General features: G+C 35.4%; 1 protein-coding gene across 1 annotated transcript in view; it reads left to right on the top strand.

Moving 5' to 3' along the window:
* The window catches only part of CSMD1 (CUB and Sushi multiple domains 1), a 2,584,888-nt gene that overhangs the window by 2,052,164 nt on the left and 512,548 nt on the right, over positions 1-20,176 (top strand). The window contains exons 27-29 of the mRNA XM_006895025.1: positions 2,861-2,999; positions 6,838-7,025; positions 16,946-17,140. Of these exons, the coding sequence (XP_006895087.1) occupies positions 2,861-2,999; positions 6,838-7,025; positions 16,946-17,140 (522 nt within the window). The remainder of the gene's footprint in view (positions 1-2,860; positions 3,000-6,837; positions 7,026-16,945; positions 17,141-20,176) is intronic.

Below are 20,176 nucleotides of genomic sequence, written 5' to 3'. Positions count from 1 at the left end.
ATTGTCCAACTCTCTGATGCATAACAAGTGATTGCAAAGACCATAGCCTGTATCAGATGCACCTTAGTCTCCAGAGTGACACCATTGCTTTTTAGTACCCTGAAGAGGTCACTAATAGCAGACTTTTCCATCGCAATACATTTTTTTTCAATTTCCTGGCTACTAGTGCCAAGAGTGTTGACCATGGAGCCAAGCAGACCAAGGTTGTTAATCTCAACCTCTTCACCATCCATCTTGATGCTGCCAATTGGTTCAGTGGGGAGAATCTTTGTCTTCTTGACATTAAGCCTCAATCCATACTTAAGCCTGCAGTCCTTGACCCTCTGCAGCAGGTGCTTCAGGTCTTCCTCAGTTTTAGCAAGTAGGGTTGTGTCATCAGCATAACACAGATTGTTAATAGATCTTCCACCAATGCTGACACCACACTTCTCATAGAGCCCAGCCTCTCAGATAATCTGTTCTGCATACAGGTTGAAAAAGTAGAGAGATAGGACACATCCCTGGCATACACCTTTCCCAATTTTGAACCATGCAGTGTTTCCCTGCTTTGTTCTGACAACTGCCTCTTGGTCCAAGGTTTCACATTAGAACGATCAAGTGTTCTGGGATTCCCATTTTTCTCAGACTCAGCCACAGTTTGTTTTGATCCACACAGTCAAACGCGTTTGCATAATTAATAAAACATAGATAGACATTCTTCTGGTATTCCCTGGTTTCAGCCAAGATCCATCTAACATCAACTACAATATCCCTAGTACCACGACCCCTCCTTTTAAACCCAGGCTGGACATCTGGCAGTTCTCTGCTGATGTGCTGTTCCAGTTGTTTTTGGATAATCTTCAGTAGAATCTTGCTTGCATGTGAAATCAATGACATTGTTCTTCTTTGGGATGGGAACAAATATAGTTCTCTTCCAGGCAGTTGGCCAAGTGGTTGTTCTCCAGATTTTTTGGCACAACTTGGTGAGCATATCCAGGGCAGCATCTGTTAGCTGAAATATGTCAATTGGTACATCTATTCCTGAAGCCTTATTTTTTTGCTATTTCCTTCAAAGCAACTTGAATTTCTTCCTTCATCACCACAGGCTCTTGCTCATATATTCTGTTCTTCTACAGAATATAATAGTTCAATTTAAAAATACATTATAGATTTAAAAAAAGATAAAGAAATAATGTGTTGTACAAATAAGTAATAATTTTGTCTTTTTGTGTTTATGTTTAAAAGAGTATGGGTTACTTGTCTGTGCAAAGCATTCTTCATATATTGCATCAGGTTGCTATAACAGGAATGTCAGTCAGCTTAAAGACAAGGTGGGCCATGGAGTTTATCTTTCAGTGAAAGTTTGCCAGTCATTATTTCTTGTTTGTTTGTAGACTGACATGAATATGTGAATGGGGCAGGTTAGCTTATCCACAAGGGACTGGCTATCTACCATTCTACAAGAGAATTGGCTAGTCTTGCCAATAAATCTAATAGCTCTAGCCAGAAGAATCAGAATCCTCCACAACTAGAGAAGAGGAAAGAGTCTTTCCCCACCCTGGTATAAAGGAGGCAGGAAATATAGGACACATTTCAGGACTTCAGCATCAGCTGTGGCTGAACTGGAGAATGGATGTGGGAAAGGATTTGGGCAGGGGGTAGGAAGGGGCCACGACAAGCCAATATTGTCAGGACTGAGAACTTGAGAACAATGGCCTAAAGACATGAGGCTCAAGGCTGAAATGCCTGTGTGCACATTTCAGGAACTGTCTTGGCTGTATTCTTTTATTAATCTGATTAATAAACTTTTAACTTTCCCCATAATGGTCCTGAGTGGCCTGTAAGCTATCAAACCAGATTTTTTGACACCTCAAAGCAGCAATTAGTATTGATATACATAGAAAGAGATATGTGAGCATACAGGGCATCTCTGAATTCCTAGAAATTGGTTTAGTGTTATTGATCCTGTAGAAAGGGACAGTTCTCTTTTGTGAAGCTGATAAAGGACAGACATGGCCATCCCTATGCAGCTTTTGAGTTTTTTACATGGACCTTATCCATGTCATGATATTTCAACTGTTTCATATGCATATGAAAGTTGGATAGTGAATTAGGAAGATTGATTAAATGATTCATTTGGATTGTGGTGTTGATGAATAATATTGAATATAGCATGGGTTGACCAAAGAACAAGCAAATCTGTCTTGAGTGAAGAGTAACCAGGGTGCTTTCAAGAAGGAAGAATGGTGTTAGTTCATCTCACATATTTTTGGGCGTATTGTTAAGAAATACCAATATTTGAAAATGGCATCATGCTGAGAAAGGTAGAGGGTTAGATGAAAAAGGAAAGAAAACTTCATCAAGATGAATTGACACAGTGATTACAGCAACGACCTTGAACATAGTGAGGATATTAAGGATGGCACAGGATAGGGCAGAATTTCATCTGATGTTCATAAGGTAACTTTAAGTCATTATTGACTCAACACTACCTAACATCAAGGATGTATGCATGTTTGTGTGTTGCTGAGTACAAGAAATGAAAATAGTCCTTTTAGTTTAATTGAGTAAAAAACTAAAATTGCACAAACCCAACTACATATCATTTCAAGTGGTACTATGAGCTATTTAAAATTTAATAGCATTCAATTACATGAAAAATACATGAAAGAGTACATCACTTGCTTGTAGTTAAAATGTTTTCTGGATAATTAATTGGAAATCCAATGTATAATCTAGAAAGGGAAATGCTAATGAATGAGTTTCCCCCTCCATCCTCACTAAAAGAAATAAGACAGAATTGAGTGATGTTTCATTTCCTAATAATTAGCTGCTTTGTTTTCTTCTCTGTGTTCTCTCTCTCTCTCATTTTTTTTAACAGCTGCATGTGGAGGGAATCTTACTGGTCCAGCAGGTGTTATTTTATCACCTAACTACCCACAACCATATCCTCCTGGGAAAGAATGTGACTGGAGAATAAAAGTGAACCCAGACTTTGTCATTGCCTTGATATTCAAAAGGTACCGTATCTTGTAAATATCTCTACTTAGTAGAATTATAAATGTCATACCTAAAAATGACTTCATTTAGCATCCTAATGTTATTTCTAACTAAGCTCAAGATTTGATGCCTAAAGGGTGCTACTACATGAGACTACAAAATGGCTTCACTGGAAATGCATTATTTTGCCATGGAATATTTTATTTATTATAATCAGTTTCACATATTAAATCAATAATTATTTTTAAAATTAACTTTCAGACCATATATTCCAGATAAGGGCTAAATTAGATAATATTTAATAATAGTAATGAAAAGAATATGACTATATTTAGTACAATACTTTAATACCTTGTATTTCTCTTAAGTATGTAAGTTATCTCTATAGCATACATTATGTAACATCCTCTAAATTAATATCATTATTAAGATAGGAAGCTAGTCAAACCAAAGGCAGGTGCTTCAAATTCACTATTTGCTCCATGGGAGAAAGATGGGCGATCTCCTATCATAAGATATACAGTCTCTGAAAACCCACTGGCATGTCAACTATGAGTAGGTTTCAACTCTGCAACACATAACAATATAAACACATAAAATTAAGATAGTAATGACTTGCTAGAGATTTGAGGAGGAAAGCTCTCCAAATTTTACTAGATTAGAGTCTGAGTTATTAGCTAAGTCCCTTTAACAGCTTTAGTTCCTTCCTCCTACCTAGAGGAGAAACGTTCCAGTATTCGGTTATTTTATAAAAGTAAATTTGTTAAGACTATCACATAATTATAATCATATTACATATAATAATTTTATTTTTTTAGTCTCATCATCTTTTCCAACTTTATGTTTTTACTATTGAAGCAAATGAATGTAATATATGAAGATGTGAGTCAAAATGTCCTATCAATTTTGTTCTAATCAGAGAAAAGTAGTCTAATTACTTTTTTGTCAATTTAACAAGTTTCCATTTTTTGTAGATATTTACATCAATACCCAAGTCCCAGATGTGTTTATCTGCTTTACTCTCTCCTCCTGATCAGTTCTGATTCAGTAATTGTAAATCTTTATGACTTTGAATTTTAAGCAGCTTAATAAGTTATTCCCTGAATTTGCAAATTCTTCTGTACTTTTACTGAGTAAATATCCTGTTACCAAGCTTTGCTTTCTTTTTTATGCTAAATTATGAAGTGCTTTCATTAGAATAAGGAAACATCTCGTTTATCTATCTATTAAGAATAAATAAATAAAAATTAGTACCCCACTGATTAAAATAGAGGCTAGTGAGCTTTCTTACCTTCCATTGTGAAAGGGACTGTTTTCTAAAGCACTGATGTTTTGACACATGTGACTGTTATATAATGGCTTTCCTGCCACATTTTGTATACAGCTCATGAAGCAGGTAGAACTAGAAATTTTCCACTTAGACAAAACTGATGTCACAAAATGATTACTTATCCATTGTTTCTACTCTTATCTGGTAAACTTTTGTGGGTTGAAATTATGCTAGGACCTCAACAACCGTATGATAGTGTATTATGGTTATCACAAGAGCCCACAATTAAGGTTGCATAATGGAATGTACTTGGGGCAGTAGGAGGGGTGCGGGGGATTGTGTACCAGGAAGGAAGTCTTTCTATTACTTTTGAAAGAGAGGAGCGAACTGGGGGGCGGGGGAAGAGGGCTGGGCGGGTAGAGAAGTGCAACAAAGAATCCAAATTCTCTGTAAATGTTCATTAAAATTATTAAAAAAGTTATTAAAAAAAGATACCACTCAGAAGATTTTAGGGTTCATTCTACATTATATGACTTTGTTAATGTAATTGATAAGATCTACAGTTCTGTGCAAGTAACAGATTAGAACTGGTGTATGGAGTTTCTGATCTATAAATCCTTAAGTGAGTAGGCTAGCACATTGCTCCCTACGAAGGGCAAGTGGGTTCAAATCACTAACTTTTTTATTAGTGGCTCAATGCTTAGCCTTCAGTACCACCAGGAGTCCATTTGGAAGATCTACATTATTTAAAAATGTAGCATTATTTATGCCAATCCTGGAAAATAAATCTTCAATTTTAAAAAACAAACAAAACAGGCAAGGTGATCACGAAGTGTTAGAGAGTTGCACAAGAATGTTCAACTTCCTAAATATAGCGATTGATACTAATGGGCATCCATTATATTGCATCCAAACAGCAAAAGAAAATCAAATATGTTTTCTCCTGTGCTTTCTCGTGTTTCCAGTGTTAAATAAATAATATATAATATTAATCACCTGTAGCCCATGCTCATGAGTAATTCTGACTTCAGTGAACTTATTAAATAAATAGGATATGACACTTTCTCCCATTTATTGTAACCAATATATCCAGATAGGTTGGCTTAGATTGTGTGTAGGCTTCACATAAAATGAAACACTACCATGCAGTCCTGGTTTTAACTGTTGCTGGACTCATGATCATCTCTGTATTTGGTTGTGTCATTAAGAATGCTGTGGGAAACTTCAAAAGTTCTAATTATATTACTTTAATTTTTAGATAAATTGTAATCACTTAAAGAATATTATTATATGCTATCATGTCTGAAACAACTTATATGTCAATTAGCTAACCCTCCAGTGGGTTTTCAGAAGCTATAAAACACAGAGAAGTACAGGGCTCATTTTTCTCCTATGGAGTAGCTGGTGGATTTGAAATGTGTACATTGGGGTTGACAGTGCAACTCCTTACCACTAAGCTATTAAGGCCTTCTACTCGAAGAATAGCACAAGCATAAAATAAACAAAAATATAAAATAGAATAGCATAACTACAAAAATCATTTTACCACTTAGCCAGTTACACTTTCAACTAAATGGAAGGGAATGGAATTGAGACCATGCTAGTAATGAAAAAAATCCTCCACACAGTAATCAGAGAAAAAGTGGAGGAAACAATCAGAATATGTTGTATAACATTTCTTTCCAATCTTTTTGTTATTTCTTCTGATCAGCAATATCTAAAACATCTGAATTAAGTTTAATCTTTAGAGTATGTGTCATGTTAAAGGTCCTGGACTTTGCCAGACTTTACATCATAAATAGCATAAACATATAAAGTAGCATACCTCTTGGGAGTTAAGGGTTTTTAGTGTTAGACTCTTGGTGATTTAACGAGGAAAAAAGCGGGATCCCTGTTTTGACTACTAAAAAGGGAGGTTTGGTAGCTTAGTGTTGAGGAGTTGCTCTGTCAATTGGAAGTCAGTAATAACAAGGGTGTGTATTTTTAAAAACTAAAGTGAAACACATAAAATATTGAAGTTTAGTAGAAAGTAATTCTTTTTCAATTTTAGTTCTACCCACAACTTCAATTTTATAAGGAAAAGATATTATATTATTATTAGAAATTATTTTTCTAAAGGAATGCTAAAAATCTTCTTGAATATAGTAGTAATGTAACTGATAATAAATGCTATATTTTAAAATAAAAGTTTCATATATTTATTACTACATTAACATTTTATTGTTGCTCTACTTTTTCATTGTCCCAGTTTTCTTAATAATTATGCAAAATAAAGCCTTAGTAGCACAGTGGTTCAAGTATTCAGCTAAGTAAAAGGTCAATGCTTTGTGTATTCACTATCCATATCCAACAAGAACGACTGGGCAATATACTTTTGTATAGGCTTAGAACCTTGGGAATCTAACAAGAAATTCTAGTCTTTCTTTTATATAGACCTGGAATCTAGAGTCACTAACAGTGGGATTATTTAGGTGACTATACAGAAGAACTATATACACCTGTAGAATCACATGTACTATGTATTCTGGAAGAATTTAAAAAAAAGAAAAAATATAAATTAAGTGTATAACATAATTTTTTTTTTTTAGTTTCAATATGGAACCTAGCTATGATTTCTTACATATCTATGAAGGAGAGGATTCAAACAGCCCTCTCATTGGAAGTTATCAAGGCTCTCAAGCTCCAGAAAGAATAGAAAGTAGTGGAAATAGTCTTTTTCTTGCTTTTCGGAGTGATGCATCAGTGGGCTTGTCAGGATTCGCCATTGAATTCAAAGGTATTGTGGTCAGTTTAATTACTTTTAAAATTATTTGTCAGTTGGATTTGGTTTTGTGTAGACATATTTATTAATTATTTCTTTATGTGTTTATTTTATAAAACTCTGATTGAATATTTGTGGAGAAAACCTCCACAAGCTAAAGAAGGAAGAAAAGAAATGTATACAACTTTGTAATCAATAGAATTAAACCATGATTTGTGTAATGAAGAATTACAAGAAATTTAAGAATTACTTTAAAATTTGTTTTAATGTTTTCTATTGTTTTCAGGATGACTATACATGTATACATTTAACTGTCTTAGTGTTTTCTATCTCTTATATGTTTTCTAATGTGCAAAATATTTTTCCTTTCCTTTCTCTCTACTACTATGTGTTTTGGTTTCATTAAGGACTCTGTCTCTTCTCTTTGCTACTTCTTAGGTTATCACATCAATGTTTTCTAAATTTACCTGAGATTTGTCTTCTGCTGTCATACATTTTCAGGGAATACAAGGTGACAAACACATAAACAAACAATATGTACCATAAGGTCCTTTAAAATAAAGTATATAGCTCTGTTGGTGTATCGTTCATCAGAGTTGCACTGCTTGCACAAAACATTGGATTTCTTTTTCAGTTCCTTTATCTTGAGAAATGCTGAGTTCTCCTTTCTGCCTCCACACTCTTCTGACTGCACATTTTGTTATAATACATTTTTTGTCTTCAAATACTGCCCTTTGAAATCTTCTGTTCTGTTCTTGAACTTCCTTATTTTTTCTCTTTGTTTTGGCTTCTCAGTATTCTAGTGCAATTTTCAGTCTCCTTCTGTTGTTCATATTTGTCTTTTCTTCCTCCTCTGTTTTTGTTATGACATTTTGTTTTCTTCAAGGTTGATGATTCTGATATCATCCCATAGATTATCTCAGTTTGTTTATTAGTACTCAATACCTCAAGCTTGTTTTTAAGGGGTTTTCAAATTCAGATGAGATGGACTCAAGGTCTGTCATATTTTGGTTTTGGTGTATTTGTTTTCATCTTCTTTAGCTTCAGTTTGAACTTGCATGTCAGCACCTGGCCTGCTTTTCACAGCTGATTTTCAGGTTCTCCAATGATTCTTTCCTCAGAAATAATCAGTCTGATTCCTGTGTAGTACAATAAGTGAGGTCTAGGTGTATAGTTGGCCATTTGTGTTTTTTTTTATAAAAGATATTTGCAATGAATAAATCATTGATTGTACAAAATTCTATAATTCTCTCCAGCTTCATTTCTGTCATCAAATCTGTATTTTCCAACTACTGATCCTTCTTTTTTTTCTCAACTTTTGCATCACTAATCATTACTGAATCTGATCAATTTTAGACTGCAGACGTTTGTATAAGTCTTTTATTTCCTCCTCTTTGGCTTTAGTTCTCAATGCATATATTTGAATTACGTATTAACAAGTTTTCCTTGTGTGTATATGGATAGTATTCTCTCACTCATAACATTGTACTTCAGGATGGATCTAGACATAGTCCTTTTGAGTATGAATGCAACTCCATTTTTTTTCTCACTTTTTCATTCCTGGACTAGTAGACCATATGAGTCTCTGATTCAAAGTGTCCCGTACCAATCTAAGTTTACCAATGTCTAGTGAATATGTCTATGTTCTATTTCTTTTTTAATAATGTTCAATGTTTCCACATTCATACTTTGTATGCTTGACATTCCAATTATTAGTGTTTGTTTGCAATATTCCCGTTCATTTTTGTGTTTCCCATTGGAGGATTCACCTCTAGTAGTAAATCTAATAATCTAAGTGTACTCCATTGCTCATAGTATTTGTCAAAGTCTGTTGTGTCAGAAGTGTTTGGTTAATTCTTCCTAGTCTTTCTTAATTTGGGAGCTCTTCTCTAGTATAGCATCTGATAACCAACTTCTATCCTCCAAAGAGTAGATAACAGACAAGCAAACATACATGAATCTAAGCTATTAAGAGCAACAAAATGCAAAGAGACTTCTCCAATACAAAACCTTAAAATTTAACATTGGTTTTCTTCCACCAAGGGCCGTAAGGCAAGGCTTCTAACTGTTCCTTAATATGATGGCTCTGGCTCCAGTTTCTCCAGTCCTTTATGTGGCTGCTTATGTTCTGTGAAGATGGCACTCTGGGCCTACTGGCCCACCTCCACCAAGTATGACTTGATGCTGCTGCTCATGATCTTTCCAGCATGCATCTGGATTTTACATACTTCTGTTGTGATATGCTGTCCAGATGACTACAACTCATAGTGACCTTAAGCCCAATAGCTCTGAAACTTGCCCAGTCCTGAGCCATCTCACTGTTTCTAATACACTTGTCCCTGTTGCCACAGTCACTGTATCAATCTGTCTTATCTAGGATCTTCCTCTCCTGCATTGACCCTCTGCCCTTCCAAGCATGATCATGTCCTTCTCCAAGGACTGCTCCCTCTTGGCCACATGCTCAAAGTACGTGAGGCAGAGCATATAAACTCTTCATTCCAAGAAGCAATCTAGCTTCACCCTATCCAGAGCAGACCTGTTTGTTCTTTTGGCAGTGCATGGTATTTTCAATACTTTACTCCAGCACCACAAGTCAAAGTTACCAATTTTTCTCCTATCATCCTTAATCATTGTCTAGCTCTTGATGCATAGCAAGTAATTGTGAAAACCATAGCCTGGATTAGGCACATCTTATGCTTAGCTAACTGAATTAAACATTTACTTCTATGTAAAGTTTTGTCAATATTGGAAAGAGTATTAGACAAGAAAATAAAAGATATATTTTTATTCTCATTAATTATTTAATGTGGTTTTAAAATTATAATTTGAATGGGGGTTTACATAGAAATAGGCTTTTCATTTTCTCATGTATACAGATTTATATATTCTGCCCTCTGCCTTCATTCCCTCACACATGTGCTGTATGAACTTATCCTTATAATGTCTTATCGCTCCTTCTTTTCAGAAATCTCTGCTTCACCTTTTCTATCCATTGTCTTTCTGTTCTCTTCTCCTCCTTCCGTCTCTACTGCCATGTAATCTTCTTGATTTTATAACAGTGGTCTCGTACTGTACTTGTCCTTTGTAACTAAGTTAATTCATTCTCATTTTCTTTAGACTCATCTGTGTTATATAGTGTTTGTTGAGAGTTCCAATATTTTCAATGCTGCCTAATACTCCATTGTCTGTATATACCATAGTCTCTCGATCCATTCATTTGTTGATGTACATTTGATTTGTTTCCATCTCTTTGTTATTATAAATAATGCTATAATAAAAATGAGTATGTGTATGTGTCTGTGTATGTGTGTGTGTGTGAGAGTATTTTATCTCTGTTTTCTTCGAAGTAGATTCCTAGTAGTAGAATAGCTGAGTCAAATGGAATTTCTATTTTCAGTCTTCTGATTAAGTGCTAGAGTGAATGCCTTCCATAGTGGCCATATCCTTTTGCATTCCACCAACAATGCATGAGGTCCCCAATTCTCTGCATCCTCATCACCATTTATTATTCATTTCCCTATTAAACCTTGCCATTGTTGCTGAAGTGACATAATATTTCATTGTTATGTTCTCGTTGTTATGATTTGCATCTCTAATATCTAGTGATCTCAAACATAACTTGATGTGATATTTTTCCCCTTCTGAATATTCTTTTTTTTTTGTGAAGAGCCTTTTCATATTTTCTTTCTATTTTGCTGTTGAGTTGTTTGCCTTCTCTATGTTGGTATGCTGAAGTATTCTATAAATTTTTTATCATGAGTCTAAAATATCTAAAATATTTTTCTAAAAAGAAAGTGCAACCAGGGTAGTTCTTTGAAGCAAAAATAGTGCAGCTTCATCTCACATATAATGGGCATGTTGTTAGGTGGCGCCAGTTCTTGAAGAAGAATATCATGCTTGGAAATGTAAAGTATCAGAAAAGGTGATGAAGGCCTTCAACAAGGTGGATTGACATGGTGACTGTAATCATGGACTCAAGTATATCAGAGATAGTGAGGATAGCACAAAATAGAGCAATGTTCAGATTTGTTATTCATGGGGTAACTCTGAGCTGTGGTCAACTTGATAGCACATTAACAATAAGAAGTAGAGTATTATTATATTTTCTTATATATTAAAATTTACAACCATATGTCTGTTTCTTAAAACATACCAAGCAAAGATGTATGCAATTCATTAACTAGAGAAGTATTTCCAGTGGATTTTTGTACATGAATTGCACACTCATTGAAAACCAAAGTACAGGTTTGTAAGCATTCTTCATGCTAGTAGTTATATTCTGTAATAACAATAACTCACTTAATTGCACTTGGCTTTGATAGCATCTAATTTATAATGAGTCAGAAAAATTAACAAATCCATATAATTGTAAGAATGTATATTTATAAATGCCATCTCAACACCTAGTATACTCCCTGGTATATAAAGATGTTTGGAAATCTTTTTTTTATGGCAATAAAGATTAATCAGTAAGTACTAATATATATTTTTCTATTTTTATACTTGCAAAAATAAAAATATTAAGAGTTACAGTAGCCATATGAAGAAAATTCTAGTTCTCTTTTGTCTTATTATTTTTTTTATAATAAAAAAACCCCACATCTAAATGGAGTTTCTACTCATTTAAAGTTTTGCAATGAAGTCTGTACAAAATAATCAAGAAAAGAGAACAGGATAAAAAAAGAAAAGAGAACAGGGCAAGAATGATGATGACTGCATCCAGCAAGAACAAGCTCATGCCATGGTCAGTTAAGGAGGTTGCATAACGAATTTGTAATCATGTTGAGAAATAGAAGGAACAACAGGGCAGTCATGCTGTGAAAAAAATATAAAGGATCTGGCAGATTCAATCTATTCAGCCTCAAGTGTAGGAATATTCAAACATAGTCTTAACTGGAATGGACATGAACAACAGTAGAGCACACCATATTATGAAGTCATCTAATTAGAAAACATGACAAATTGTTAGCAAAAAAGTACCAATGATTTATCACCAAATATCCTGAACTGACAAGTAGGTAAATGGAACCAAAAGATTGGATGCAGTTCATTTAAGTGAAAACCTGCCAACAGAAATAGAAACTAGTAACATAAAATAGGATGTTTTCGGATTGGTATCTAATGAAACAGTAAAGTAAAAGAAATGAAGACATTTCAAATAAAAGGTTGAAAATACAGCAAATATATCCAAATGCATGTACTTAAGAGCTGTTAATTTTTCATAGGCGGGACTGTCTCTGTTAGAATTGGTAGAGCAGGGTTAGGGAGCAGAGGTATGTCTGACCTCATAGGAATAGATGTGCTGCTGACATAAATAGAGACCGTTCCCTTTCATAGAGTTAGAGGAAGGCAGAATTTGCAACACCCACTCCTTTTACACTATTATTACAAAAATTCACATTCTTAATATTTTATATTATTCTATTTTTAATTTTATTATTTTTTGTGTGTGTTCTGTCAAATTGGATCTGACTGGTACAGAATGAAATTGCCCCTCCTTCTCCAGCAGAGCATCTGGGATTACAGTGCAGCTTCTTGACATTAAGCCACTAGAGCTCCCTCATTCTTAATATTTTAAATGGGAAAAATTATCAAATTAAAAGGGAAAATATTATATTATTTTTTCACTCAGTTGTTTTGAGCTTCCCTCAGTAGAGTTTACTCCGAACTCCTCCCCCTCCTCACACACACACACAAAAAAATGCTATGTCATGAACGTAATGAGAATAAAAAGGGGGGGGGAAAAGTGGTGCTCTAATGGGTAGAGAGTCGCATCTTAACTCCAAAGAGAAGCAGTTCAAATTCACAAGCTAGTCTATATGAGAAAAGTGGGCAATCTCTTCCTGTGCTATTTACAGCTTTAGAAAACCCCTTGGAGGACTGCTTCCTTCTGAATTGGTTCTGAGTTGACAATGATTGAGTGGTGAGAAAATGAAGGCAGAAAGAATAAGAGGAAGACTTCAAGATGATCACTTGAAGATCTGAGTAATTAAGTTCTAAAGGTTGATGCTTGTTTACTGTATATAAATTAAAAGCAATTCAAGTGGAATATTATATAATGGAAACATATCTTTTCCATTTTATTAAGAGATATTTTAGATCTGTTGAAATTGAAAATTGAAAATATCAAAACCAGAAGATAATTTGAATTCACTATATAGCAACAAAATTCAAGATTTAAAAAGCTGTTTTTATATCATGGCAGGGATATAATATGACTTGTTTCTACAGTGGAGCTTCAAATACTTCAAATTTAATATGAGAATAGTAATAGTTATAATGTATATGCAGAGCTGTAGTAATAATTAAAACTAAAAATATACATACACCTAAGCCAGGATCTAATTTTTTTTTAATATTTTTTTTGTGTGTATATAGTCAAATCGGATCTGACAGGTACAGAAGAAGATTGTCCCTCCTTCTCCAGCACAGTATCTGGTGGATGTGAACCATGCTCTTCTGGAGTTGCAGTTTAGCTTCTTGCCAGTAGACCACCAGAGCTCCCTGCCAGTGTCTAATATTTATTAGCCCTGATACATTTAAGCTCAATAAATTCAAGTCTTTTACATAGATTTTAATTTAATTTAATCCAAAGAAAATATCTTGTGATTGTTGAGTCATTCTGAGAACTAGTGACCATCCTTCAGTATTCTGAAGGAGAGGATCTTGACTATTTTTCTGAGTCACTAGCAGATTTGATTGAACCGAAAATTTGGATCTTTGTGTTAGTAGTACAACTTGCTATAGACTATAGCGCCAGAGACCTTCTTAATAAGAGATCCTTCTTAATAAGTTTTTAGTATAAAGAATACCAAAATCTCTAAAACTGGACTAATAATTAACATTTCAATAAATGAAAATACTGAAGTTGTTCTTCTTGCAATCATAGTCAGATCCTATAGAAGCAGCAGTAAAGAAATAAAATGACATGTTGGATTGTCAAATTTTCCTCAACAGATTTCTTAAAAATGTTGAAAAAATGACATTTTGAGGACTAATCAAACGGAACTAGACCGTAAATATGGAAGACTGAACAAGAACGGATGCTCTTGAATTATAATGTTGTTGAAGAATGTTGACTAGACTGCCAGAAGCCAAATAAATCTGTCTTGGAAGTATAACCAGAATTCTTCTTAGAAGCACGGATAGCAAGACTTTGTGTCATGCACTTTGAACATATTATCAGGAAGTATAAGTCTCTGATGAAGGAAAGTCAAGGATCAATGAAAAATTGAAAGACTTTTGCAAGATGATATGGAATAGTGGCCCCAACACAATGATTGTGGGAATGGTGTAGGATTAAGTAATTTTTTTTATTTTATTTTTTCTTTTGTACAAAGGGGTCTCTATGAATCATAAATAACCAGAAAAATAGCAACAATAAATCAGAGCTATTTTTACAACTATATTAAAACTGTTAAGAAATTATTACAGGTCAGATGTAGTACTTAATCATGATGTGTTAATAATTGCACTTGTCCTGATCTGTTTAATAAGCAGCCTTGTTGTTGTTTTTCTTGTTATATGCCATCAAGTCACATGAGATTCATAGCAACCCTATGTACAATAGTTCTGAAACTTGTTCTATGATGAGCCAAACTCACTGTCTCTGACAAACCTACCTCTATTACCCTAGACTGAGTCAATCCATCTCATCGAGGGTCTTCCCTTCCTGCTTTGTCCCTCCACCCTCCCAAGCATAATGTCCCTCTCCAGGGACTGGTCCCCTCCTTACAACATACAAAGTATGTCAGAAGAAGCTTCAGAATTCTTGCCTCCAAGAAGAAGCCTGGTTTCACACTCTCTAGGGCAAACATGTTTGTTCTCTTATCAGTCATGATGTATTCAATACTCTTCTTTAGCACCACAGCTCAAAAGGATATGATTATATGTCAGATGCAATATTTGATCATGATGAATAAGTAAATGTACTTTTCCTGATATGTTTAATAAGCAGCCTTACCAATACCCATAACTCAGAGTAATATAGAAGTCAGAACACCTTTGTGTTTATTTTACAAGTCTGTATACTACTATAGAGAGAGCTTTGGCGATCTAGTGGTAAGAAGTTGCAATCCCAAAGGCACCTGGTTCAAACCCACCAGATGTTCTGCACAAAAAGCATAGTAATCGTCTGTGTTATTTACTGCTTCTAATAATATGTTGGAAGGTCAGCTAGTGGTTGGTTTTGCTTTGACGACACACAAAACAAATAACCTACTATTATTAGGATAAGAAAGAGTTATTCATTTACATGAATCATCCAAATGTCCTTTAGACAAATTCATTTTACAATTAATGTCGTCAAGTCATGTCAAAATATATCTCATGAGTTCAACTTCAAACTCAGAAAATGTGCCTTAATTTTTCCTAAATCAATTTCTATAGCTTACAAAAATAGAAGTATAAAAATATACAATTTTTATATATGATTGAAATTTTTAAGATTAATTAAGTTAGACTTCAGTTTTATAGTAAAGTATGTTTAAAATATAGTATTAATGAAATTAATTTATAATTTATTCTATGACAATCGGTGGTGTTTATCATTAATCTATCAATAACTATAGAACAATATCATTAATTTCACATGCAAACAAGATTCTACTGCAGATTATCCAAAAATGACTGGAACAGCACATCAGCAGAGAACTGCCAGAAGTCCAGACTGGGTTTAGAAGGGGTCGTGGTACTAGGGATATCGTAGCTGCTGTTAGATGGATCTTAGCTGAAAGCATGGAATACCAGAAGAATGTCTATCTGTGTTTCATTGACTATGCAAAGGTGTTTGACTGTGTGGATCATAACAAACTGTGGCTGACTCTGAGAAGAATAGGAATGCCAGAACACTTGATTATGCTAATGCGAAACCTATACTTGGACCAAGAGGCAGTTGTCAGAACAGAGCAAGGAAACACTGCATGGTTCAAAATTGGGAAGGGTGTATGCCAGGAATGTGTCCTATCTCCAAATCTTTTCAACCTGTATGTAGAAAAGATTATCCAAGAGGCTGAGCTCTATGAGGAGAAGTGTGACGTCAGGATTGGTGGAAGATCCATCACCAATCTGCGTTATGCAGATGACACAACCTTCCTTGCTAAAACTGAGGAGGACCTGAAACGCTTGCTGCAGAGAGTCAAGGACTGCAGCTGTCAGTATGAATTGAGGCTCAATGTTAAGAAGACAAAGATTCTCACCAATGGACCAACTGGCAGCATCAGGATGGATGGTGAAGAAATTGAGAAGCTTGGCTCCACAGTCAACACTCTTGGCACCAGTAGCCAGGAAATTAAAAGATGTATTGCAATGGGAAAGTCTGTTGTTAGGGATCTATCCAAAGACTAAGGTGTGTCTGATACAGTCCATGGTCTTTGCAATCACTTGCTATGCATCAGAGAGCTGGACAATAACTAAGGAGGATAGAAGGAGAATTGATGGCTTTGAGATGTGGTGCTGGAGAAGAGTATTGAGGATACCATGGATTGCCAAGAAACAAACAGATTCATCCTGGAGAGGGTTAAACCAGACTGCTCCTTGGAGGCAAGGATTCTGGGGCTTTGTCTGACATACTTCGGACATGTTGTAAGGAGGGACACAGGTCCTTGGAGAGGGACATCATATTTGGGAGGGTGGAGGGATTGTGCAACAGTGGAAGATTCTCTATGAGGTGGATTGATTCAGTGACTGGGGCAACCGCGATAGGTGTGTCAGAGGCAGTGCATTTGGCACAGGATAGAGCAGGGTTTAGGGCTGTTGTACATATGGTCGCTATGAATCACAAGTGACTCAACGTCACATAACAACAACAACAGTTTTCTATATTCTAGTCTTCATTCTAGTACTAGAAATACATCAAGCCACCAGCAAACTAGAAAACCTAACCAGAAATATTTGTGATCCCTTAATTCTTAGACTTGATATTAATTATTTTACAGAGAAACCACGTGAAGCATGCTTTGATCCTGGGAACATAATGAATGGAACAAGAATTGGAACAGACTTCAAGCTGGGCTCAACAATTACTTACCAGTGTGATTCTGGATATAAGATTGTTGATCCTTCATCCATCACATGTGTGATTGGTACAGATGGAAAACCAGCCTGGAACAGAGTTTTACCCTCCTGTAATGGTATGTATGGTTCTGGCTGAAAGCAAAATTTCATCTTTCTGTATTTTTGTTTAGTCAAGGGTTTCTGATAATGTTATTCGGTGCTATCCCATGGCAAAAATACACTGACAAGAGAGTTGACTCTTAAGATTTCCTAGGTTGTAATTTAATTGGTGGGATCTCAAGTGGCACAGTGGTAAAAAGCTGTGCTACCAACCCAAAGACATGCTGTTCAAATCCACCATCTGACTGCTTTTCAGAAGAGAGAAGAGCAGTCTCCTCATACGTGATTTACTGCCTCAAAACACCTACTGGAGGGTTAGCTATGAGTTTGTTTCTTGTTTGCTTGTTGGTACAGAACAACAACAACTTTATGGGAGCCTTTTTTCTAGAGAGCTGAATGGGTCTCACGTAAAACTACTGTGTAATTAATATTTTGTAGTCCTTGGTAGCTTAATTCGTTACTGTTGTTGTTGTGTAGAGTTTGAACCGATCTATAGCTGACCCTCTGGAACGTTTTCAGAGGGAGTTAATTGCAGGGAAGGAGATACATATGCTTCTCCTGCCTCGAACCATGTGACTTCGGGACTGCAGTGCAGCTTCTTGCTACTAGGCCACCAGAGCTCTTCAGTTTAATTTAGCTAGTGTAATAATCATACATTTTTGAAGGGTAATTCTTTTTCTTTCACTTTAATGTTTTTAAATCCTGTTTTCTTTTGTTGATATTGCTTTTATTTTATTACAACTTTGCGACCTTAAATTAACAATTCTTAGTTTTACATACTCCTTGTGCTTTACTGAAGAGCAATGGTATCTCTCTGGAGACTAAGGTACGTCTGATGCAGGCCATGGTCTTCGCAATCACTTGTTATGCATCAAAGAGTTGGACAATGACCAAGGAGGATAGAAGGAGAATTGATGCCTTTGAGCTGTGGTGCTGGAGAAGAGTATTGAGAATACCATGGACTGCTAGGAAAACAAACAGATTTGTCCTGGAAAGGGTTAAACCGGGTGGCTCCTTGGAGGCAAGGATTCTGAGGCTCTGTCTAACATACTTTGGACATGTTGTGAGGAGAGACCGGTCCTTGGAGAAGGACATCATGCTTGGGAGTGTGGAGGGACAGCGCAGGAGAGGAAGGCCCTCTATGAGGTGGATTGATTCAGTGACTGGGATAATTGGGATGGGAGTGTCAGAGACAGTGCGATTGGCACAGGACAGAGCAGAGTTTAGGGCTATTGTACATAGGGTCGCTATGAGTCGCAAGTGACTCGGCTGCACATAACAACAACAACAGGTTTACATACATATGTATGTATCTTATTAACAAAGAATTTACTGATCTTGAGTTGAAATTCACAGTTGACTTTCCAGTGGGTTTGTGGAGGCTGTAAATTATATGGGAGGAGATTGTCTATAGTTTACCCAAGAAGATGCTGATGGATTCAAGCAACTTGCCTTTGGATTAAAATGCATATCTTTAACCATTAAATATCCCATTCTGGTGACCGACTGGGTAATATATTAGGCTACTAACCAAAAAGTCAGAAGTTCAAATTCAATAGCTTCTTTTAGAATGAAAGCATGCCAGTCTTCCATAAAGATTTAGAGCCTTGGATTGCAGAGGGAGGTCACTATGACTTGGAATAAAGTCAATGATAGTGGGTAAACAACATATACAGGTTGGGAGGAGGGTGTTAATCATAGGTTGCACAATTTGATAGGTGGAGGAAGGGGTGGATAAAGGAAATGGAAAGATCCCATGTGAAAAAACAATAGATATGAACTTTTTAATTAAACAAGTATAAAATATTTTTATTTAACTTAAAAAGTAACAAAAGAAGCAAACAATACCAAAGGACTTTATATGTTATATTACATCTATGTTTCATTATGTCTAGTGATCCTGAAAATTTTTAAACACAGAAATCATGTCTAGTAATAGTTGCTTATATAAAACAGGAAATTCATATGTTTCTAAATTAAATTAATTAAAAAACAAGGCAGCCTATTAAATCTTCCTAGTATCATATTTTTTACCCTTTACTAATAATACATGGTGACAATTCTCAGATTTCAGAAGTTATATAAAAGCAAACCATTTGGGCAAAAGGAAGTAAATATTCTGTGTCCACTGCAAATATGGTACATAAGGTTAAAAATTTTTTGAGGGATAAGTATATCTAAATTTAACAATGAGATTTGATTCAGTAGTGTCATAGTCTTCTTCATTAGAAGAGCAAGATACCATTCTAATATACTCATGATAATAGCTTTACACCTCTGTTTAAAATATATAATTGGTCCTGTGTGTTTTTCTTTGTAAAAAAATAATCTGTTTCTACAACCTAATATATGTACAGCAGTATTTGAAAATGACTAGGGTTGACAGTGAGTGCCTGAATTAATTCAGTCTAGTTTTATTCTAGTCCAGCTCTATTCTTAACTAAATGAACAAAACAGAAAAATTATTCTAAACCACTGAACTTCAATATACTTTGTATAAGAGTAATAATGCTATCTACTAATATCCATTATGCTGTTTTGTTGTTGTTGATTGCCTTCTAATGGAGCACAACTCATAGTGACCCTATGAACAAAAGGCCTGAAGCCCCTCTAAAACTATCAGCATTTATCAAAGTTCAGAGGCATGTCATTTAAGAAGGAGATGCCACTCCTGCTTCCAAACTTGCCATAGTATGTTATGTGCCATTTAGTAGCCTGTGATGTATAGCGACCCTATGTACAGCAGCTCTGAAGCCTTCCCTGTCCTCAACCAGTCTCACTAACTCTGACACACCAACCCCCTGTGCCCCAGTTACTGTATCAATCCATCACATCTGGGGTCTCTCTTTCCTGCGTTGTCCTCCACCCTTCCTTCTACAAGGACCAATCTCTCCCGGCCATGTGCCCAATGGAAGTCAGGTGGAGCTTCAAAATCCTAGCCTCCAAGGTGATACTTGATTCCACCCTCTCCAAGACAGACCTATTTGTTTTCTTGGCAGTTCATGATATGTTCAAGACTCTTCTCTAGATCCACAACTCAAAGGCATCTATTC

The sequence above is a fragment of the Elephantulus edwardii genome, unplaced genomic scaffold, assembly GCF_000299155.1.
Source record: "Elephantulus edwardii isolate Elephantulus edwardi_28Jun2011 unplaced genomic scaffold, EleEdw1.0 scaffold00154, whole genome shotgun sequence".
In the NCBI taxonomy this organism is placed as follows: Eukaryota; Metazoa; Chordata; class Mammalia; order Macroscelidea; family Macroscelididae; genus Elephantulus; species Elephantulus edwardii.
This window is presented reverse-complemented; position numbering and strand designations above follow the sequence as displayed.